The sequence below is a fragment of the Pongo pygmaeus genome, chromosome 10, assembly GCF_028885625.2.
Source record: "Pongo pygmaeus isolate AG05252 chromosome 10, NHGRI_mPonPyg2-v2.0_pri, whole genome shotgun sequence".
Lineage (NCBI taxonomy): Eukaryota > Metazoa > Chordata > Mammalia > Primates > Hominidae > Pongo > Pongo pygmaeus.
Genome location: NC_072383.2, coordinates 63,030,476 through 63,051,785, shown reverse-complemented (window position 1 = coordinate 63,051,785; position 21,310 = coordinate 63,030,476). Strand labels below are relative to the sequence as shown.

At 37.4% G+C, this 21,310-nt stretch overlaps 1 protein-coding gene across 1 annotated transcript in view; it reads right to left on the bottom strand.

The window, feature by feature from the left end:
* Positions 1–20,071, bottom strand: part of LEMD3 (LEM domain containing 3) — a 79,156-nt gene extending 59,085 nt beyond the window's left edge. Inside the window, exon 1 of the mRNA XM_054442092.2 lies at positions 18,035–20,071. Coding sequence (XP_054298067.1) covers positions 18,035–19,556 — 1,522 coding nt within the window. The 5' untranslated portion in view covers positions 19,557–20,071. The remainder of the gene's footprint in view (positions 1–18,034) is intronic.
* Between the last annotated feature and the right edge of the window lie 1,239 nt (positions 20,072–21,310).

Here is a 21,310-nt window from a genome sequence, read left to right as displayed (position 1 = left end):
TTCACATAACTTTTATTAGTATATTGTTACAATTCTATCATTGGGTTATTGTTTTAATCTCTTAACTGTGTCTAATTTATAAATTAAAACTTTATCATAGGTATGTATTATAGGAAAAACATAGTATATATAGGGTTTGATAGTATCCATTTTCAAGCATCCACTGCGGGAGTAATGGGGGTCTTGAAACATATTGCCTGTGGGTAAGAAAGAACTACTATTATCCTCCTGATAGTGCCCATTGTCATCTCCCTGGTACACTGTATTCTTTCTAGTGTCTTAAATGAATGTTTGCAGCCATCAGCAATATGCCAAATGGTCTCACTGCAATTAGAGCAACAAAAATAAGATGAACAAAAAAGGAATATTTCTTCCATGAGCCTGACATCATGGCTTTTGTATTCCACGCTGAGAACAAGTAAGTCCACTATAATGGTGACAGAAAGTGTCATCAATGCTCAGTTTTAGTCAAGCACTCAAGATTGAGAGGCTGACAAAAGGAGAGAATTGTTAAAGCAAGTAAGGAGGAAGCCATTAGCCTGAAGATTTTCTCTGTGAACAGAACTCCTCTGTAAGCAAACCAAAACCCAATCCCGTGTAAACAGTAAAACAAAACTTAAGCATACCCAATCAGAAACCACCAACTAACTTCTAACTAGGGCCTTTCCACTTATGTTTTGTCTTACTTCCACATTCAGCCTATAAAAGCTCACTGCCCATCACTGCTTTGGAGAGGAGTTCTCTGGACCCCTTCTGGTTCTGAGTATTGCCCAATTTATAAATCATCCTTTGCTCAAATAATCTGTTTAATTTATTCTGCCTGAAGTTTACTAGGCTATCTCTCCCCGCCTTCAGCTGCTCTGTTTCCATGTAGCTTATATAGTGTACTTCAACCCCGGAGTATTATTTTAATGTTTAAAATGTATAATGGTCCCTAATCCTTTATCCAATATTAAAAGAGTCTTTATACTATACTGGAGGGGGAAAAAATGGCTTTTTAGACACCCTACTGTAGACTCTAAGTGCTGAATTTTGCTTTATTCTCTGATTTCAAAAACCTAACTTCAAAAAACCTGACTCATAAAATTTGAATCTGCCAGAAAAGTTTTCTGGACCAAGTCAGTAAGACTGATCCTTAACACCATTTTAAATAAACAGTGAAAGCATCTTCAAATTCCAGATTAGGACTAAATTCAAACTTATTTTCCTACATACCATCTCTATTTGTTAAGGTCTGTTCAACAAATATGTATTGAGTAATCAAAAACCAGGTGCTAGGGAATACAAAGATAAGAACTCAAAACCTTCCCTAGAGCTGCTGATAGTACAGTGTCTCTTACTACTTTGAAGGACAGAGATCGTTTTGAGAATTTATAAAACTTATGAACCCTTACCCTGCAAAATTGCATATATATTCAAAAACGAAAATATAATTTCAAGGAGCTACTGCTTACCTGGAGTCCATTTATCTCTTCCTTAAGATTGATGGACCACTGTTTAAGAACTCCTGGTCTAGTAGAATGTGAGACTTTTTTTTTTTTTAAAGGGGGGAAGTGGGAATAATTCCAAAGGAAATTTAAAAAACAAATACATGAAATACAAAATTGTGCAGATAGTACAGTACAGGGACAAAGATCCCATAGTGGCAGTCAGATTATCTGCACTCAAATCTGGTTCTGCCACTTACTGACTTTGGATGAGTTTCTTAACCTCCCTAGGCCTCAATTTTAAGAATTAAGTGAAATAACCCAAGAAAAACTTAGCACAGTACTGAGAGACAGAGGCACACACACAAGCACAGCCCTGAAATCCCTTGAATTGAATTGTTAAAGTCTCTACAGTTGAAGTCTACACATATCCTCATAGTAAACACTCACTTTCTTAAAACTGTCCTTATAACCAAAAGAGCCCAACTAAAACATTATCTCCCTCAAACCCCTGAAGTAGCTAAAGTAGCTAATATTGCCTAAAGTAGCTAATGGCTTCTAAAACCCTTTTAAATCCTAAGATGATCTTATATGGCAAAACCACTGATTTTAAGTTTATCTGCTTTTATTCATTCAGTGTATCCTCCCTTCCTGCAGAACAAGGATTAGGAAAAATAAAAGTATGGCAACAACCCTGTAATAAATTGGTAAAGCTGATTGTGTAAGAACATATGTAAAAGTCCTTGCAAATTAAAGCACAAGTAACTTATTTATATTCATATCATGTCTGTTCTAGCTAGCATATGGTCTTAGCAGAATTTTGACTTGCCACTTTGTTTTTTTTCCCAAATTTCCAAACATACTACTATAGCCTATTTAATCTTGCATTTTAAACATCAAAACCCATACACTATGCTTATATTTTTACTTACTTAACTCCTGTGTTGTACTATGGTTCTTCATCACTACACACATACTGATGTAACACCAGTGTCTTTTATTATTTTAACCCTTAAAGAATTTATTAGCCAAAAGGAATTTTAAAGAAAATAGGTGTCAGCAAAAAAAAAAAAAAAAAAAAAGCAATCTAAACCAACCTTGCAGCGTAGTATACTGCTATTTTTTTAAATGCATTTGGATTGATATTCTGCCCAAAACAAAATTCAGGAAAAGACCCTCCTAAATCATCCTAGTTTCTCTCATTTCCTAACCCAAATATTAGAATTTTTTAAAAGGTACTGAATATTTTCAAAGTAAATGAGTAATATTTTTATCCTTTTTCCTTCTTGGATAAGATGGCATTAATATAATTTATAGCTATTTTGTATTAAGTTCAACCTTGTACAATTTTTTTAAAAATTAAAGAATTTAAGTTGTTAAAATTTAAGTAAAATACAAATTTTCTTTTAAGTAATGCTTGCTCCGTAAGTTATAACGTTTAGATGAATAAGTATCTCTTCACAATAAAAAGTGACGGGCAAAATTAAAAAAAAAAAAAAAAATCTCTGAGGCAAGAAATACTAGCTCCAAAGTTTATGACTTACAATCTGAGGCAAGTTACCCTCTCTGGGACTCTAGTTCCTCAATGTAAAATAGGATGTTTTGTAACTATGCCCAGCAGCATGGACAGAGATAACCTAATATATCTTAGATAGATTAATAAGTTATCTTTTCCCAATCCTAGCATGAAATAAAAAATAGCACGTTTATAAAATAACACAATATACTGCTACTCCAACCTTCATCTGTCTCTACCATAGAGCTACTGGGATAAAATGACAGTTCTTAGAGAGAAAACTCCAAGGCAAGGCTCCCCAAGTCTTTTATAATGCCTGAATTTTTCACTTACTGCCAAAAATGTTTTACCAATCAAAGATATTAATAGAATCTGAGTTAATCAAGATCTTGTACAATCACCTCTGAGATTAAGGGGTTACCAGCTGGTAAGTCAGTCAGTCATTTCAACACTACAACTGATTCTGTGACATTAAGTATGAATGTCTTGAAAATAAATGCTATATATATTATATATAAAATTTATATATAATTTCCTTGTAACATTCTTTAAGTAATGATTCTCCACTCTTAAAGCAAAAGGACTTCTTCATTTATATCAAGATATTCAGATTCTCCATAACAGTACTTTTGATATCCACTTATTAAGAAAATATGACCAAATTCTACCATGCATATAATATTTTATATTTTAATCACAGCAGTATTGAAATACCATTGAAAAATAATAGCACAGTATAAAAGGCAAATTATTTATTAGGTCTTCAGACAAACTTTATAACAGGCACAGTTCCCAAAATGTTCTCAGTCCACAGTTGAAAACTACTGCCATAAATTCTAACAGAAAATTGTAGAATTGTAGGCAATCCAGCTACTACACATTTAAGGATAAAGAACAATTTAGAGAGACAGGGCTAAACTCTGATTCCATATTGGCTCAATCCTCACTAAAGATAATCACATTACCAAATTTTATCATAAAATCATACAATTTTTATAAACAGAGCTCTACAATATTATATTATGAATTCATTCAATCAAATGGCTTACCCTAACATTTAGTTTAAAGTAGATGACTGCCAGACTTGGTGGTGTGTGCATGTAGACCCAGTTGCTCAGGAAACTGAGGTGGGAGGATTACTTGAGCCCAAGGCCCGAGTAATTACTTGAGGCCAGCCTGGGCAACAGAGCAAGACACGTCTCTTTCAAAAAGAAAAAAAAAGTATCTGAATTGAGGGAACAGCAGGAGTTAGGACTTAGTAAAGAGAGAAAGGAGAAGAGGATATGTGAAAAAGGAAAACAGTATGTTCAATGTTTAGTGGATGAGCTTTCAAGTCATGTTGCTAAGGTTTTTACCCAACAACGTTAACCCCATAACTCCTCTCCCTGCTCTATAAACTTGGACAAAGTGATTAACCTAATCCTCAGATTCCTCATTAATGATGGAAAACTAGCCCCCACCTCATAAAACTCTTAAAACTAAATGAGATACGAATGAGCATAAAATGTTTATCTGCCAAGCACTCAACAAGTAAACCTATTCCATACAGAAAATTTTGAAGTTATTGAGCACTTAGAAGTTATTGAATCTTTTAAAGTTATTAAGCCAAGATATAGTAAAACAGCAGAAAGCTTAGGCCAGTATAAGTTGGAAAACAGAAATTAAAGAGATGAAAACGTATAAGAGAAAACAATAAAAGCCAAAAATAAACTTTCTTTCTCCTCCAACTCCCACAGAACACGATCCAATGCTCTGATTCCCTAAACTTAAACCAATAGTATATTAGTGCTAAAATAGGATGTGGTTTTAAATAGGCTTCTGTGGGCTAGCCCAGGAACTTAAAACCAGTGTAATAAAACATGCTCCAAGTTCAAACAATTGTTTTAACACACAATCTGGAAGACAACGTATTCAAAAATTAGGGACTGCCTAGTTTTCCTTTTGAAATGAAAAAGCTTGTCTTTGTGAGAAAATATTCTCTAGGAATCCAAATGTAATTCAAAGAAATTATTCAAATTAAATAGAACATGCTGCTAAGTATTAATCCACAATATAACATCCTGTAAAATAACTGAAAGAATATTTACAATTCAAAGAGCATGATGAGTAAGAACTTCTCAATTCTTTCTCAGAATGAAGTACTGAAATCCTTAGAAAATTTCTTCATCCAGACAAAAGTTTTACTAGACATTAGTTTTCACTTTTGCCAATAGGAGCTGAGCTTTCCCTTATCTGCCGCCACGGTCCTGTAATAGACTCAAAGAGCCATCTCTCCATTCTACATGTTTAAAGAATTGTAGAAAGCAGCTGAATGAATGGAAAATGGGGAACAAGTATAAAGGAACATCCCCAATAAGGAATATGAGCAAGGACTTAGAAGATATCACTTCCACTCTAAGCTAAGAAGTCCTTTGTGCCTAAAAATAAGAAAAATTAAATCATAAGTCACTGGCTGAGCAGTGCCAAAACTACAGCTCACCCACCTACCTGCCCAAACCCTAAGTGGCAGTGCTTTAAAACAGTGCAACAGAAACAGAAAACAGGACAGCGGTTTTAGGGTCAGATTTAGCTTTAAATCCTGCTCCTCTACAGACTACCTGTTTAATCTCAGACAAATTAATATCTCCATACCTCACTGTCTATGTCTAAAATGATAACAAAACTGACATCATAGAGTTATTACAAAGATCTACTGAAAATATTACAGAGAACACTATACATGGCACATTACAAGCATTGTAATGCTTGACTGTCATTAGGTCTCATTAAACCAATAATATAACTCCATAACTCAGAGCAGTCCAGACTTGCACTACCCAACAGGGTAGTCAACTAGCCCAATGTGGCTACTGAGCACTTGAAATATGGCTAGTCTGAATCGAGATACATCATGAATGCAAAATACATATCAGATTCTAAAGCCTTAATTCAAAAAAGAGCATAAAATATCTCATCAATAACTTTTATATTGATTACATGTCAAAATAATATTCTAGGTATACCAGATTAAATAAAATCAATTATTAAAATTAACCTCAACTTTTTTATGTTTTAATGTGGCTACTGTGTGGCTTATATTTCTACTGGACGGTTCCAGTCTAAACCATCACTGATAACAGTTTCAAATGCAAAATGGGATGGAAATTTCATTATGTGCTTCATATGACTTATCTAAGAGACTGAAGATCCTAATGTAGTTTAAGTACCTTCTAATTTAAGTACTATTAATATTCACCTATTGCCTATTCATGGGGACACACGTCATCTTCCCACTTTGATAATAACAGTACTCACGGTATCTTACAAACCAGCTGAAGAACAGCATGTGACAAGCCACCTTCCTGTATCAACTGTATGCATTGTCTGTTCTTCACACAGTATTAACAGAAGCTTACTCTAAGACCCATCCTCATTCTTAAAAAATGTTTTTCTGTCTCAAATTCAGTACTACATTTTGGATTAAAGCAATGTAACCCATTTACATTGACTTTCCTATCAGCAAATCTACCTTTTAGTGATCAGCAAGGCTACAATCCAGTTTCAAGTTGTGTCATCACCTGTTTAATATAGCTGCAAAAAAAAAAACACATTATTTTTCAGTCCTGGAGATAAGGAAGGCACTAATTATGTAACATGAAAAGATAACTCCCTTTTATCTGCTCAGACAGCTTGAGAGAAAGGTTTAAAAATACTGATAAGGACTATAAATTTAGCCAACTCTATTACTTATTAACATTACTGACAGGACATGTCATAATGCTGAACATGTGTTGCTTAAACTACTATAGCTGTTAAGTCCTAACTTATAATATTAAAATTACAGTTATATATGACTCCAAATTTCTCCAAAGCATTTCTACAGACATTATCACAGCAGTTCCCTACAAAAATCACTGGCTGGAGGTAAAGTTGATTTTACTACACCCTCATTTAATAGACACAAAAAACAAGGCCCAGAGGTTATGTGTATCTTGCTTGCCCAAATAAAGCTTGTAGCTAACAATAAGATAAAGTATAAAAAATTCTACTGCTGCCTGGTAGTTAATACTGTGAACTCTAAAGTTAGATCTTGGGTTCAAATGCTGGCCCCAACACTTAGTAGCTGTGGGACCTTGGACAAATCACTTGTAACCTTATTCCCTCTATCCTTCCGTTTTCTCACAGACATAGTATGAGTAGTTACCCTCATAAAAATTAAAATAAAATGCTCACACACATTGAAAATTCTCAATAAATGTTTGCTCTTCTCACCTAAGGCTTTAAAATCTGAAAGACGGGACATTTAGAGATGAAATTAAAAAAAAAAAAAAAAAATAACACTTCTGCCAAAAGGATAAGAATATTTCTAGAACATCTTGAACCATAATCATAAATGTTCAGATTTTATAACATTTTCATTTTTGGCAAATTCATTCTTCATGTCTCTTCCTTTTTAAAAAATTACTCCTAAAAACCTGCAAAAAATAAAATCTACATTTATTAAAATTGTGTGGTTTTTAAAGGTAGAATTCCCAATTGAGAAAATGGTAATACAGAAAAGGTGAAAGGAATGATCAACACACATTACTTCAATTAGCCAACTATTTCTTTTGTGTATATATACACTGTGGTAAGCTTTACCAGATGGTATACTCAAATTTACAGAAACTAATTTTTAAAGTATGTTTCCCAAGTCACAATATATAAATCTGATACACTGTTGCATGGTAACAAAATCCCAATTCTGAAGGCTAGCTAGTGCAGAAATATTTAGGAAAAAGAAGAGAATGCCAGCCAAAGCGTGGGGAGAGTGTCACTCCTATGGTTCTAAAAGGTACGATATATACTTATCTTCTGGTATTACCCTGGTACATAGTATAGGTGCTCAATAAATAATCTGAGTGAATGGGTGACTGAATGAATAAATGAGTAGGAGAAACTTAATGTTTCTTCAAATGAACTAAATCAAACAAGAAAGCATTTGTGATCCCATGGGAGATATACTTATAAACCAAAGAAGTCATTAATAAGGCTGACCAAGGTTCCAAGCCATATCTCAGAGGCTAGAAGAAGTAGATATTCCAAGATTCCCCTCACCTCCTAATTAATTTCAACAATCCTCTTCATATGCTTTGAAAATTTTACCTAGGTGAATTCTAGAGAGCAAAAGCGTCCTTTGTAAGTACAGCATGCTTTCAGGAATTAGCCATAGTCAGAAAATTGTGTGTGTGTGTGTGTCTGTGTGTCTGTGTGTGTGTACATACTCAGATATATATGAGCTAACTGAAAAACAAAATTAATTTTCTGCTATGCGCTAAAATATCCATTTGCTACTAAAGGGTTTTTTCTATTCATGTCACATTCAGGGCAGGACAGCAATTGTTGGTGAATACTTACTACCCAATTAGTTCAGGAGAGCTGAACTACACTCTTGCATAGTTTTACAACCAAGCCTTGTTTTTAAACTTTAGCTTGCCATTTGATAGTAACATAGCTGTAAAGATGAATTCAGAAGTCATCTTGCAAAAGCATTTTAAGTAAAAAGCTGTGCAAAAGCACAGAGCAATAAATCTGCCACCCAGGAAAAATTAAGTGGTATAATTTTAAACTATACCTCGACATAAAAGAAAATGAAGACATATGAAAAGTAATTCATGATGGCTTCCATATGATAGATGCATTATTCTATTTTTAGAGATTACGTCTGTTACTATAACTTTTATAACCTTTTTGAAGAGCTAATTTCCTAAGAAATATATTTTTTAAATAATGATATTAAAGATGCAAAATAAATTATTAAAACCTAACTACTTTCTTCCTGGTCAACTCTTGTTTAAAAAAATTTTGGCAATATTGTTAATAAAGAATATTATTAACTATATATATAATATATAATATATAAACTGATGCAGTTTAAAGCATAGATTATTAAAACAGTGAAATCCAAAGGTTACTGCTCAAATATACTGTTACTGGTTCACTTTAAAATCGATGTTAAGGCCAGGCACTGTGGCGCACGCCTGTAATCCCAGCACTTTGAGAGGCCGAGGCAGGCGGATGACCTGAGGTCAGGAGTTTAGACCAGTCTGGCCAACATGGTGAAACCTCATCTCTACTAAAAAATACAAAAATTAGCTGGGCGTGGTGCCGTGTGCCTGTAATCCCAGATACTTGGGAAGTGGAGGCAGGAAAATCACTCGAACCTAGGAGATGGAGGCTGCAGTGAGCCGATATTGCACCACTGCACTCCAGCCTGGGCAAGAGAATGAGATCCTGTCTCCAAAAAAATAAAAAATAAATAAAATCTATGTTAAAAATAAATCTAAATATGAAAATCAAAATCCAAAGTTATAAGCAAATAACTGTTATAACAATTTCCACAATTAGTATTAAGCTATGTTCCCAAATTAAATGGCAGCAATTTTTAGTGTATAATCAATACAAGATTAAAATACATCTTTTTAAAAATGTTATTTTAAGTTCTGGGATACATGTGCAGGATGTGCACGTTTGTTACATAGGTAAATGCGTGCCATGGCAGTTTGCTGCACCTATCAACCCATCACCTAGGTATTAAGCCCAGCATGCATCAGCTATTTTTCCTGATATTCTCCCCATCCCTAGAATATATCTTCATTCTAATTTAGATTATATCATTAGTAATAAAATTTTCACAAAGAAGTTAGTAGTACTTATTTATTAACAAATACATTTTGGAGGAGAGTTCCAACAGTTTAAGGTGTCCTTCTCTTTCAAACAACTTATAAACTATATAATTATCTTTGCACTGAGGCTATAAATTTCCTTTTATTTATATAACATATTTTTCAGATAGGCAAAGTTAATATTGAATAATCAATGAGCAAGGAGAAGCAAGCTTTAAAAACTTCCCAACTCTTAGGAATCATGAAAATAATTTTGTAAAGTGTCCCTGAAATTATCAAATGCATCATTTCCATTAAAACATATATGAGTATAAAGGGAAAATATGAAGTTTATTCAAAAGGAGCAAAAAAGAGAGAACAAATGTATGAAAAGTTCTTTATATCCTAAAAATGAACAACAGAAAGAACAAATTGTAATTGGTAATACAAATCAAAAGATCACTTTCCCTACCAGTTTTGAGACTGTGCAAATATTTTAAAAATTAGAAATAGTTTTCATACTGTATTATTGTTCTATGTATTATATATTATAGTTTGCTTTATAGCAGATGCCCCCTCCCCCTTAATCTAAAACCTTAAGGATAAATAGTTCCATGTGATTCATAATTGTTGAATGAATACAACTTTTCCTAAAGTTGTTAGGTTTCATAGATTATTCCTGCCACTTCTAGGATTTTATGAATCTATACTCTTCACAGTTTTCTGACAATAACAATAACAGTAGAGAACATATATCAAGTCCTTATTTATACATATTAAAAGGCAATCTAGAAGAACAGTTAAGAGTCACTATCTGAGTTCAAATACCACTGCTTCACTTACTAGCTACATGACCCTGGGCGAGTTACTTCTCAGTGTCTCCATTTACTTATAAAATGGGATAAGTACCTACCTCATAAGGATTAAATAATAATTGTTTAGCTCAGTGCCTGGAACACAGTTAATGCTACGTAAGGGTCAGTTATCATTATTACTATGTGCCATGTATGAGTTTTACTTTACACACATTACTTCATTAATTCTCATTTAACCTATTTTTCAGATGAGGATATTGAGGTTTACAATGGCTAAGCAACTTGCCTTAGTGAAAAAAAGCTAGCAAGTGGAAGGGCCGATATTGAAGCCCAGGTTCTCTGATAGCTATGCCAATGTATCCTCAGACTAGTTTCTGTGGATATATCTGTAGAGATTCACAAGTTTTTCCTGATTCTTTTTAATTTTAAATCATTCTAGGGATAATTTTCAAATGAAAAACATTTTCATAGAGTAGACTTTAATTTCTGAAATCATCAAACTGGTATATGCAAATCCCTGGCATTCACGGGAATATTCTCATAGATCTAGGATTTTTTTTTTTTCTTACAAAGCAGTCAACTCGTAAAACTTCAAACATAACACGGAGCTTTCATTCTTCAAGAATGAGAGAATAGGCCGGCTGCTATGGCTGACACCTGTAATCCCAGCACTTTGGGAGGCGAAGGTGACAGGATCGCTTGAGCCCAGGAGTTCAAGACCAGCCTGGACAACAAAGTGAGACCCTGTCTCAACAAAAAATACAAAAAATTTGCCAGATGTGGTGGTGCAGATCTATAGTCCCAGCTACTCGGGAGGCTGAGCTGTGAGGATTGCTTGAGTCCTGGGAGGCTGAGGCTGCAGTAAGCCATGATCACACCACTGCAATCCAACCTGGGTGACACAGCAAGACCCTGTCTCATATTGAAGAAAAAAAAAAAAAAAAGAATGAGAGCAATAACTATTTTTCAAAATCCTTATTCCCCATATTCATTTTAGATACCAAGTTCGGGACCTTATGGCTAGTCTACTTTAAGAAGTAAAAATATTTTTTAAACGACAATGACATAAAACATGTTACCTCTTTGTAACAACTGGTCTTGATTTTAAAGAAAAAAACAACACATTAAAAGAACAAACATTTAAAGTATTCCTTTAGTAAACAGTACATTCAGCACCAGTCTCTCATCTTTACTCCAATTCTGTATCTACAAGAGCCTACAAGAATTTTTCACTTGAACAACTCAAATAATAAGCCCCAAGTAAACTCATTTTCCCTAGACCACTTTTCCCCAAACAAGATCCCTCTTTAACATCTCTAATTCCTCCAATGATATTATCATTCTCTCAGTCATCCAGGCTCATGGCCAGAATAATCTTTGACTCCTATCTCTCTTTTATTCTCTATACTCAAAACCATGTCTTTCTTCAAATGAATTTCATTCATAGGCCCAACTCCATTCCCACTTATCAACCTCCTTCAGGTTTCATCACCCTACTCCTTCCCTCCAACCCTATCACTGTCTATACCATCACCTGTGTATCCTTCTTAAAGGACCAATTCAATCATGCTTGTCCTCTGCTTTATAACCTCTATGAAATGCCATTACTCAACCTACAGAATAAAATCCAAATGTTGAATTTAGAGCTTTTGATCATGTAAGACTGCTCATTTGAGAATTTACAGTGAATTCTCCCCTTTTATAAAAGTGTGTCACCACATAATATCCTGTAGTTTCTTAGCCATTTCCTATTACTGTTATTAGTGGTGTGGAGGCTTCTACAGAAATAAGATTTCTTTTATATATCCTTACCAGATACTAAGTAGACAACCAATTACTGAGTTAGATACTATGAGTTAACAGTGCATATATCCTGAGTACCTGATATGTGATCATTTATTCAACAGATATTTGCTGAATAATGAATCTGTGCTGAAGATACTAATGTGACTTCCATCTACTAAGAGATTTCCATGTGCCAGACAACACTAGTTTAGATGCATTATCTCACTTAATACAAGTCATCCTCAGATGGTATTATCAATCTCATTTTTAGTATGAGGCAATTATATCTCTAGTATAGTCTACTTAAAAAGTAGAGCCAAAATCAGAACTGGGTAAAAAGTTTGTACTCTTTAACACTGTATTCTACTCCTATAGAAAGATTACTCTAAAGAAAGGAGCTGTCATCTATTTGGCATGGTGGACACACAAATATAATACTTTGTCCTAAATACTATGAAGGATGCAATTAATGTCTTACTTGAGCACAAAATGATGGGCCAAACTCTAGGGTAAAAAGACGGAGAGTCAGAGATGTCTGGAGATGACATATTTAAGAATGAATCACAGTTACACAACACAGAAACAACATTCCCAAAAAAGGGAATAACCTGTGCAAAGGTAGAAAAGCACAAATTTCATGACTTACTCAGAAAACAGCAAGCAGTTCAGTTTTCTAGAAAGTAAGTGTGATAAGGGGGACTGGTAGAAAGGGCAAGCATAGTCAGATCATGAACAGTTTAGCCAAGGAGTTTAGATTTTGGCCAATAACTAAGAGAAAGCCATTGTGTAATTTTAAGCAAGAGAATGATCACATCTGTGCTTTAGAAACGCTGCTCTGTACTGACAAATGGACTGGAAGACTAGAAGCAGGGACACCATTTTAGGTTACTGAAAGAGTTCAGGCAAGAGACTAACCTAGAACAGTGGCGAGGGACAGAAAAAGATCGATTCAAAAGATATATAGGAAACAGAACTACAGGACTTGGTAACCAATTAGATTGGGGGTTTGTAGGAAGGTGAGGGAAAGGAAAGAATCCAGGTAAATCCAAGGTTTCTCTCTTGAGCTCTGTCTGGGTGGATGGAAGCACCATTAACTAAACAGGGAAGAGGAGCAAAAACAAGGTAAATATAAAGAAAATGTCAGATGGTATTGGTACATACTTCTAGTATACCCAAAAGATGTCTAGTAAACAAATAGGTATACCTAGATCTCAGGAGAAATCCAAGGTAAAAATACAAAACTGGAAGATAATGACAAGGAGAGTGAATGAAACTTCCTAGAGAAATGTGTACAAAAGGAGACAGCCAAAGATCAAGTTGTGGAGACCACCAATATTTAAAACAGGCAGACAGAAGTATGAAAACTAGGAGAGAGCAGCGATACAGAAACTTAGAAAGGAGAAAGTTTCATGAAGAAGGGAGTTGTCAATGCACTAAATGTACCAAAGAGATGAGGATTTGAAAATTGAGTAACTGGTGACTTGAAGAAGAGAGGTAGCAGAGGAATGGCTGGTAAAGAAAGCTAAACTAGACAGGGTTGAGTGAATGGCAGGGAAGAAAATAGAGGTAGAAAGTTTGAGAAGAGTAACAACTAGAGAAGAAAAGAGCACAGAAGAGCAACATTTTTAGAATGGTAGAGATTTTAGTATTTTTATAGGATGAGAAAGGGACTAGTGGAAAATGAGATTTTAAAATTATACCTCTGTACTTAAAATTAGTATGTGGAAAAGTTACCCATGATACAATGTTAAGCAAAAAAACAAGCTGCAGAATATGTATGCTATAATGTCACTTAAAATTCTGACTCCTTTCAACGGCCCTCAAGGCGTTTAGGTCTTTATGATCTGGCCCATACCTACCTCTAACTTCATGGTATGCCATTTTCCCCTTCATTCATTGTCCCAGCAACACTGGCCATTCTTTTTGGTCCTTCAACACACAAGCCTGTTTTTGCCTCAGGAATTCTGCACTTGCTGTTACTTCTGCCAGAATGCTCTTCTCCTGATCAAAGGCTAGTTCCTTCAAGCCATTCATATCTCAGTTCAAACATCCTTCCTCAGAGAGGTCTGCCTACCTTTATGTAATATTGCATATGTCTTCACCTCAGCCCCCAAAAGTTACCAGCAATACCTTGTGTTAGCAACTACCATTATCTGAAATTCTTATTTACTTGTCCATTCCCCTCCTAGAAATGTAAGCTCTGTAACAGAGATTTCATCTTTCACATATGCAACATACTGTTCACCACATATCCCTGCTGCTTAAATACTGGGCACATAGTATACACTGTTGTTGAATGAAAATCTGTACACACACACATACACACACACAGAGAGATGTATTTACATGAAAAATACTAAGAAAGGTCAGAAAGGATCTAATACTTGAACTTATTTATATGGGGGCAGCATGAGGCTAGGAAGAGACATATACAATAACCATTCACTGTTTCCTTCATCTCTATTCAAACTTTCTGCAGAAGTCATGTCTTTTGTAATTGAAAAAAAAATTAATAATGATCATACGAGCCTAGGACAGTCAATCTATTCTGCTTCTCTATTTTCATTTGGTGGGCTATAATGATCTAATCACCTGTGGAACAAGCGACTACTCTGATTGCAGGTTGATCCTTGAGTTGTTTTGGTATGGCAGTTCAAAGTTAAAATCTTATACCTTGGAGCTGGAAAGAGCTTAGGGATCATCTAATCCAACCCCCTAGTTTTATAGATGAAGAAGAGACTTATAGCAATTTAATTAATTAAAAAAAATAGGGCATTGATGAAAAAGTTTCAAAGACTATATGATTAAGAACAATTTAAAAGACTAATCTACTATATGTTATATGTAATTTAAATAATAAAAGCCTCCTAAAAGTTATTCTCACATATAACCTACAATCTTCTGGTGAAAACTATTACTCAAAGTAAAAGTATTTCCCTAAGCATACTATTTGACCAATGAACTCCACAGTTAAAGCATCATAATATAACAAAGGATATGGAATACATGTATGTATGTATGTGTGTGTATATATATATGGAGTGAAAATATTACTCATTCTTGATACCCTAACACTGTTAGGTGTGCAGACTAACTGAAGTTAGCAGGCACTTCTTTCCACAGGGTAGACATACAATACGACAAGTGTATCACACATTTAAGGATTCATTATACTTCGATTCAAATTTCTGTATTAATTTCTATAATGTGTATTTAATGGGATAAAAACCAAATGTTAAACAGGTTAAGAAATGCACTAGACTATGTCATTTACAGAAATGTCTTAACTATTTCTCTCTGTAGATATACTGTAGTTTACCAGGAATACAACAAATTTTGTCTAAATTTCTGAATAATACCACCTTATGTTTAACACACTGTCTCACCTGACCCTTACAAACAACCCCAGAGACAGCAGATATTATTACTTCCACTTAGTATATAAAAATGAGGCTCAGAGATTAAGGAGCTTGACCACAGTCATTCAGACAAGTCCTAGAACCTAGATCCTCTACTTCTTAGCCATTGTTCTTTCCAACGCCCAGATTACTTCACATTTACCATTTACTAAAATGTAAATATAATTTCCTTCCTTATCAGTGAAGGTGAAGAGTACCAAAATCATAGCATTCCTATCCTATTCTACCTGAACTTTTAGTACATCATATTACTCATTCATCTTAACACTGATGAGAAAGATGTGAAAGTCACCTTAACTGAGAATTGTGCTTATCAATAATTCTGTATGAAATCCTACCAAATAGTCAATTACTTTCTTAATCATAATAAAGGTACCCACTTATTTAGAAAGCTCTCTACAAACAATAACCAAAACAGTGTTAAAATGGTCTTTAGAGTTGGAAATAAAATCTGAAACCAAATATTAGCCCTACTACTAACTGTTCAACACTCAGGGCATTTCTTAACTTAGTATCATCCTCATCCAAAAAATGAGGATAATACCACCTGCTTCTGTGAGTTGCTGGGAAGATTAGATGGTACAATAGATGTAAAGCAATTAGCTCTTAGAAAATGGCCAGATCTGCTAACATGGTGAAACCCTGTCTCTACTAAAAATATAAAAAAAATTTAGCCAGGTGTGGCAGCACGCACACGTAGTCCCAACTACTCGGGAGGCTGAGGCAGGAGAATCGCTTGAACCCGGGAGGCGGAGGTTGCAGTGACCAGAGATTGTGCCACTGCACTCCAGCCTAGCGACAGAGCTAGACTCTGTCTAAAAAAAAAAAAAAGAAAGAAAGAAAAAGAAAAAGGCCAGATCTTACAGTTGGTAGAGACACAGATGCAGATAGCTACTGCTGATAGGTAATGTCATTTAATTTATGTGAACTTTTACTAGTTTAACTTCTAGTGTGCCCTTATTTTTTTCTCCCAAATATTTGGGGCAGGACACAATACACTCATGCTCCCAGGGAATAAACTAAAGTGAGAGCTGAATTTCATTCTTGTTTCAACCCCTGTAATTAAGCAACAGAGTAAAAATCTATTATTTGACTATCTTGGAATTGGCTATATCTAAATCTAAGCTTACACTATTTTGACTCCTCCTCTTTAACTGAGTTGGCTGACTGCATCTTTCACTCTATTTTGAAATAAAACTAATAAGCCAATTTTATAAATACAAATAAAAATACAGTGAATTCATCTTGGGTGAAAAGAGTAGGAAGTCTTCAGGGGGAATGCAGAGAGGGACCTAACACTGAGAAATTATGTATTCAGAAGTCCATTTTGTACTAATTTACTTTCTCTTTTAATCTTCAAAAACATTCTAGTCAATAGAGGCCTCATTTTATAGATTAGGAAAGTTCAGAAGCTTTAACTCTGACTCTCTCCCCTTTGCTCAATGTGCTTAACCACTCTAACCTACAAGGCTCTTGCTCAACTCAAGGTCTTAATCTCTGCTCAGAATGGTCTCCTGTTTCTCCACAAGGCTGTCTCCTTCTGCTTCAGGTCTCACCTCAAATAGCACCTCCTCCGTTCAATCTAAAGTAGTGTACACCTACGTCAATGTAGTGTGGTCAATTTTTTTAAAAAAGGAAAAAAAAATAAAATTGTGTACGCCAATTACTCATCTTTATTTCCTTCAGAGAACACAAAATGGTCTGTATTCATCTTCTTTTTGTGTTTAAGGGCAGATACTTTGATTATGACAATGAACACACCTGCCTAGTCATTTAGCAAGTAAATAGCAGGACCTGGAAACCAATCCAAGGAAATCTGACTGCAAGCTCCTGCACTGCCCTACCACTACTTTTTGTACAGATGATAGGGAAAGTGATTTGGGCTGCGAAATAAATTAAGAGGTGTGCCTTGCTGCTTTTTTATATTCATTCACTATAAAGAAATTATACATAAAGTTAATACCACAAAATATTTAATCCGAATTTATGCATACAGTTAATACTATGAAATAATTCGAATTTCAAGAGCTATTACATTGCCTATTAGAATCACAACTCAATTTGGAAAAACACTACATCTATAATGTGCCTTATCCTAATACTTCAAATTTGTTGAGTAATTGGCATCTGCGCAAATAGTTATTCAGGGCTAAAAGAAAATTGTAACATATACAAATGAGTTTTACTAACAAGCTTATAATATTCTTTTAAAAATTGTTTTGAATTTCACAATACATCATGCAGAAAACTTTTAAAACCAGCCATATGACATCATTTCGATAATGGTGTTCTTTCTTAAAGAAAGATGACACATGCACTCACTGTTGCGTTTTTGCTGTTAAACCATGTTCTTGCAGGTAAGTCACTTCATGTAAAACGCTAAGCGCGGCTAAAGCGGACCACTAACAACATTCCCTTTGTTACCTTACCGACAGGATTTAATACTTACTGCTGAGTTCTCCATCCTCAGATACTCCTGTCCCTCTCATTCCTAGGTAAGTCAGTCCCAGTATTAGGAAAAATAAGCAGGCAGCAGTTAAGAGAAACATCGACAAGTAGTGGGCACTGAAACTCCCTGTTGGGGACACCTCCTCCCGTTTAAATTGCTGGAGAAGTTCCTCTTCGGGTTCGGAAAGCTTCGGTTTGTTGTATGTGTTTTTCAGGTAGGTATGATTGGAGCCCGTATGATTGGCGTGATTGATCCTGAGTGAACTAGAGGCGGCCACAGCCGCACTGGGAGGGAGACTGTTAGAATAAATCCTGGGGGAGTCCACACTGAAGGCCCCACCGCCAATATGATTATTGGTTTTCAGAAGGGAGCCTGTTGACGAATCCAAGGTTGAGTCCATGTCAGTAAGTGGCGGGGGCAGGAGAGGCGTCAGTTTCTTAGCGTTAACACGGTATCTAGGAACGGGGCTGGAGTCCACTTGATCACACCCTCCTCCCTGCTCCGCGGCCGCCGCCTCTTCGAGGTTTCGGCTCCTGTCTAGACTCCCGGCAGCCGCCGCCCTGTCATTCATCGCGAGTCCTCCCCCTCCCTGAACTGAAGTCTCCAGCCTGCCGCCGGCCGATTTAGCAGTCAGCGGGGAGAGAGGCTTACTATGGGTTCGTCTGGGCCGATGCCGGGAAAGGGAGTCGTCCTTTAATACCTGTCTGCTGGAGGCCACGTCGTCGTCGTCCTCTTCCTCTGAGTCCGAATAGTTTTCCCGGCAGCTGTAGGGGACAAGCCGGCTGCCATTCACGGTCCGGCTCGCCCAGAGCGGCTCCTCGGTCTCCGGGTCCCTCTCCTCACCGTCCTCTCCCTCCCCTTCCTCGTCCTCCACTGCTCCATCTTTCCCCGGCGGGGTCTGCAGCTCGGGGCCCGCCGGCCTCCTGGCCCCCCACCACGAGTGGGGCTTCCTTCGCTCGGCAGAGTTGCTGTTAGTCACCTCGCTGGCGGCCAGGGGCGCCGGCGGCGCTTTGAGCCCGCGGTACTGGAGCGAAGCCCGGTCTTTCCTCCCGCCGCCGCCGGCCTGGTCCCGGGGACTGGCCTCCACGTCCGACTCGTCCGAGCTGAAGCCCAGCAGCACTTTGCTGCCAGCCGCGGGGACGGCGGAGGCGCCCCCGGGCCCTCCCAGGAGGCTCTCCGAGCCGGAGGCCGAGATTCGGCACAGGCCCCCAGGAGTCCGTAAGTAGGAGAGGTCGCCTGAGACCGGCCGGACCACCATCCCCGCGGCCGCCGCCGCCGCTGGTCCCGCGGCTGCGACCGTGGCGGCTGCCGTGTTATTGTTATTACTGTTCCGCGTCTTGTTGCCGCGGCCCCCCGACCGGTGCTGTTGCTGCTCTTCCTCTCGAAGCTTCTTCAGCTTCTTGAGGTAGACCGGGCGGGTGCTTTCCGTCACTGGTCCGGGAGACAGGCCGTAACGGCGGAGCTGAGAGAAAAGCTCCTCATCCGAGAGCTGCTGAGGCGCCGAAGCCGCTGCCGCCGCCATTTTCTCTCCAGGGTGTTTTACAAGCTCCGCGCTACCGGAAGTGACGCGCCGCCCTAGACCCTGAACTAGACCGCGCTGCGTCGCCCTCCCAGCGCCGCGGGCATCTCGGCCAATGGGAGGCGCGGGAGGAGCTCACCTGAGCGGGAAAGAGCCACCTGAGCAGCGCACGGCTCCCACGGCGGAGACTGTTTCTACACTCTCACCTTGAGGTGTCGGCGCATTCTCCTTCTCCTCTCTGTCTCATCTCCAGCTGTTCTCCGCCCTGCCCTTCCAAGTGCCATTCCCGGGAGCTGTCTCTTACTAAACCGCACCTTGACCTCTCCTTCCTAGGTTCCTGCCACCGGGCAGTAATAATTGAAATCTACCTTGAAGTTGATGGCATAAGTTTTCTTTACATCTGGATTCCCAATGCCAAGGGAGCCTAGACCTACTGAAAGAAATTCTGCTGGCCAGACTAGATTGGCAGCTTTCCCATCTGACTTCTGGTTGTCTATTTTCAGTTCGTCTTTCGCTTGACTTACAAAAAAAAAAATTTAAAGTGACTTTCTCTCGCTGCTCTTTTTGAGAAGCCTCACCTCTCTCATTCTGAGAAGATACGGAGTACACCAATCACAATACAATTTTCTTCTAGCGTAATATTTGTTCATTCATTAGTTAATTGTAAGATATTATCTTTTTTCCTTTTTTGAAACCCAGTGACTTTACTACGTCAGCACTTTTGAAAGTGAAAGAGCTTATCTGCTTCATTTTAAGACTCTCAAAGACGTAACACATGATCCTATTTATTTCCTTCTTAGCACCTTTCCAACCAATAGTTATTTATCAGTTATTAATAAATATTTGTATTTGTTTACTTTCAAAATTATTTATTGTCCTATCCTTTTGGACTATAATAAGCTCCATGTGTGGAGGAAACTTGCTTCTGTTACTCACAATACTAGTAGAAGCTCAATAAATATTTGTTGAGTGAATTAAAGAATTGCAAAGAGAGGATAGTATGAGATGAATATTTTGAAATAAGACTAGTGCCAGGTGAGGTGGAGAAACCTTCACACAAAGTTAAAAAAACAAGGACAAGACTTGGAACCCCAACTCTCCCATTTACAGAATAGGAAATGAATCCCAGAGAGGTGAAATGTGCCCCATGTGGTGAAGATCTTGTCCCGTTTTCCCATTTCCCCAAACCTTGGCAGACAGACAATTCTTCAGTACTTCAATCCTAGTAACTACAAAATACTACAATAATTTTTTTTTGTTGAATGAGTTATTTTACCTATTACATTACCTTATACACCTGTACAGAAAAACGTTAGTCAAAAGCATAGATACGGCCGGGCGCAGTGGCTCACGCCTGTAATCCCAGCACTTTGGGAGGCGGGGCGCGGCGGGGGCGGATCACGAGGTCAGGAGTTTGAGACCAGCCTGGCCAACATGGTGAAACCCCATCTCTACTAAAAATACAAAAAAATTAGTCGGGCGTTGTGGCAGGCGCCTGTAATCTCAACTACTCGGGAGGCTGAGGCAGGAGAATCGCTTGAACCCGGGAAGGCAGAGGTTGCAATGAGCCGAGATCGCGACACTGCACTCCAGCCTGGGCAACAAGAGCGGGACTCCGTCTCAAAAAAAAAAAAAAAAGCTTTTCTGTGGAGGACACTTCCTTGTCCTTTATCATTGAGAGTTTAAGATTTATAAATGTTCCTGAATCTATGACTGTTATGCACTTATAAGAGAGTTTTGAACAGTAAATTATAGTG